General features: G+C 32.9%; 1 protein-coding gene across 1 annotated transcript; it reads left to right on the top strand.

The window, feature by feature from the left end:
• The first annotated feature begins 660 nt into the window (after window positions 1-660).
• LOC123220522 (putative lipid-transfer protein DIR1) lies at window positions 661-1178 on the top strand. Its single transcript, XM_044642769.1, has one exon. It carries the CDS (start codon window positions 716-718, stop codon window positions 1010-1012), a length of 297 nt encoding a protein of 98 aa, XP_044498704.1. The 5' UTR covers window positions 661-715; the 3' UTR covers window positions 1013-1178.
• The last annotated feature ends 849 nt before the right edge of the window (window positions 1179-2027 follow it).

Here is a 2027-nt window from a genome sequence, read left to right as displayed (position 1 = left end):
TTTTTTAAAATAAATAAATTTTGTAATTGTAAATTCAATAATAATTTTTTTAAGTAAAAATTTATCCATTCGAAGAGATGTTTGATCGGCCTAAACCTCGATTTATTCCAAAATGGTGAATTCTTTTAAAAATAATATTAAACATTTAAATATATTTTTACAAATTCTATTTTTTTCTTTTTTTTTTAATATTTAACATATAATTTAGTATTTGAACATAGGAGGTCTATTAATTAACTTTAACCCCAAAAATGGAACATAAGAATGTAAATGCCAAATCAAGGGGAGCAACTACAATTTGTATATAGATTTAATCTTAACATCATATTATACATTTATTTTATATATATATATATATATATATATATATATATATATATATATATATCAATAATTGTTTACATTTTATTATCATATTATAAGAAAATGACATGTCTTATCAATTGACCTTTCCATCTTACCAAATTATTCGTTGGGATTGTCACCATGTGCAGCCAAATACCAAATACAAATTAAAGGAAAACAATCCTGACCACAATTGCAAATCCCGTGACAACACAGCAAATCTGAAACTGTGCATTCATGAGTCTATCAGGACAAAATGACAAACGCCCACTCACGGACTGCCCAACATTCTTTCCCTACATAAACAACAAAGCCACAAACATCCCCCAACTTCCATAACCTCACAGAATAATTTCCCCAAATTAGAGATATGGTGAATTTCAAGAACAAGCTCTTCGCTTTGGCTGTATTGATGGCAGCCATAGCCACCGATGCTCAAACCATATGCAATATGCCAGCTGCTGGTTTGATGGCGTGCAAGCCATCTGTGACACCGCCAAACCCAAGCCAGCCCACTGCAACTTGCTGCTCGGCCCTCGCGCATGCGGACATGCGATGCCTTTGCAACTATAAAAACTCCAATGTGTTGCCTTCACTTGGGATTGATCCAAATCTCGCCATGCAGCTCCCTCAGAAGTGCAAGCTTCCTCATCCTGCCAATTGCTAGACTTTGATATTTGGTTGGAATTGAAGAAATATGTGTGTTGTGTGTGTCTGTGTGTGTGTAAGGTTGACATTTGCATGATCATTTATCATATGAAGTTACCTTAATAACGTTGTTTTTGAGTTCTGTGGATTTTCTGGGCCTATAAAATATTGTGTTTTGTGGTTTACTCTCGTTTATCTTTCATAATCATAAAAATACTAAAGTTGACAAGGATTAATCTTCTTTTCTGACGCCCAGAACGACTAAGATACACAAATTACAGCAGCAGCCAGCAGCAAAATTGTCACCTCTGCCTAGACATGTCAATGGGCTGGGTAAGGCCAACTCCGGCTTGGCCATTGAGCTCATGGGTTGGGCCCTCGGCCTATACAATAATGGGGTTTTAGGTGGACCGACCTATAGATTTTTGAAAGCCTAAGGACCAGGCCTTAATCGGGCTGGCTCACGGGCCAGCATATTTAAACAATTTTTTGAATTTTAATTAAATTTTTTAAACATAAATTATTTTTTAATTATTAAAACTGACGACAGTATTCTAAACATTTTATTTATAATTTTTCACTTGTGGGGGAGGAATACCACGTTAAATGATGAAAAATATTATAAATTTATAATATAGTACAAATAAATTAATTTACATACTGTTTAATTACAAACATTAATAAAATATATATGTTATATCATTTATCTACTCATCTTCAACATCCAAATGTTTAAATTCTTTAAAAATATCTTTTGTCACCTAATTCTGTATTTTGAAATCAACTTTGACCCAATTTTTCATACATATTATCGTCTCAATTGTGTTTTGGTGTAAATTGGATCGTTTATCATCTAGCACGCATCCACCTGCACTAAAAACTAATTTTGATGCTACAATCGACATCAAAGATGTTAGTAGATCTTGGCCCATGACAACAAGCACAGGAAAAGTTTTTTCCTTGTTTTTCCATTATGCCAAAATATATAGTTTTTTAGCATTAGATCTTTAAATAATTTCTAGACAATGGTTAAT

This window comes from Mangifera indica, chromosome 7, assembly GCF_011075055.1.
Source record: "Mangifera indica cultivar Alphonso chromosome 7, CATAS_Mindica_2.1, whole genome shotgun sequence".
Classification (NCBI taxonomy): domain Eukaryota; kingdom Viridiplantae; phylum Streptophyta; class Magnoliopsida; order Sapindales; family Anacardiaceae; genus Mangifera; species Mangifera indica.
The sequence above is the reverse complement of the archived record's forward strand: the minus strand, read 5'-3'. Positions and strand labels throughout refer to the sequence as shown.

Bases quoted from the DNA above. Each gene is read 5' to 3' on its own strand.
- LOC123220522 (XM_044642769.1), top strand. From the start codon at position 716: ATGGTGAATTTCAAGAACAAGCTCTTCGCTTTGGCTGTATTGATGGCA.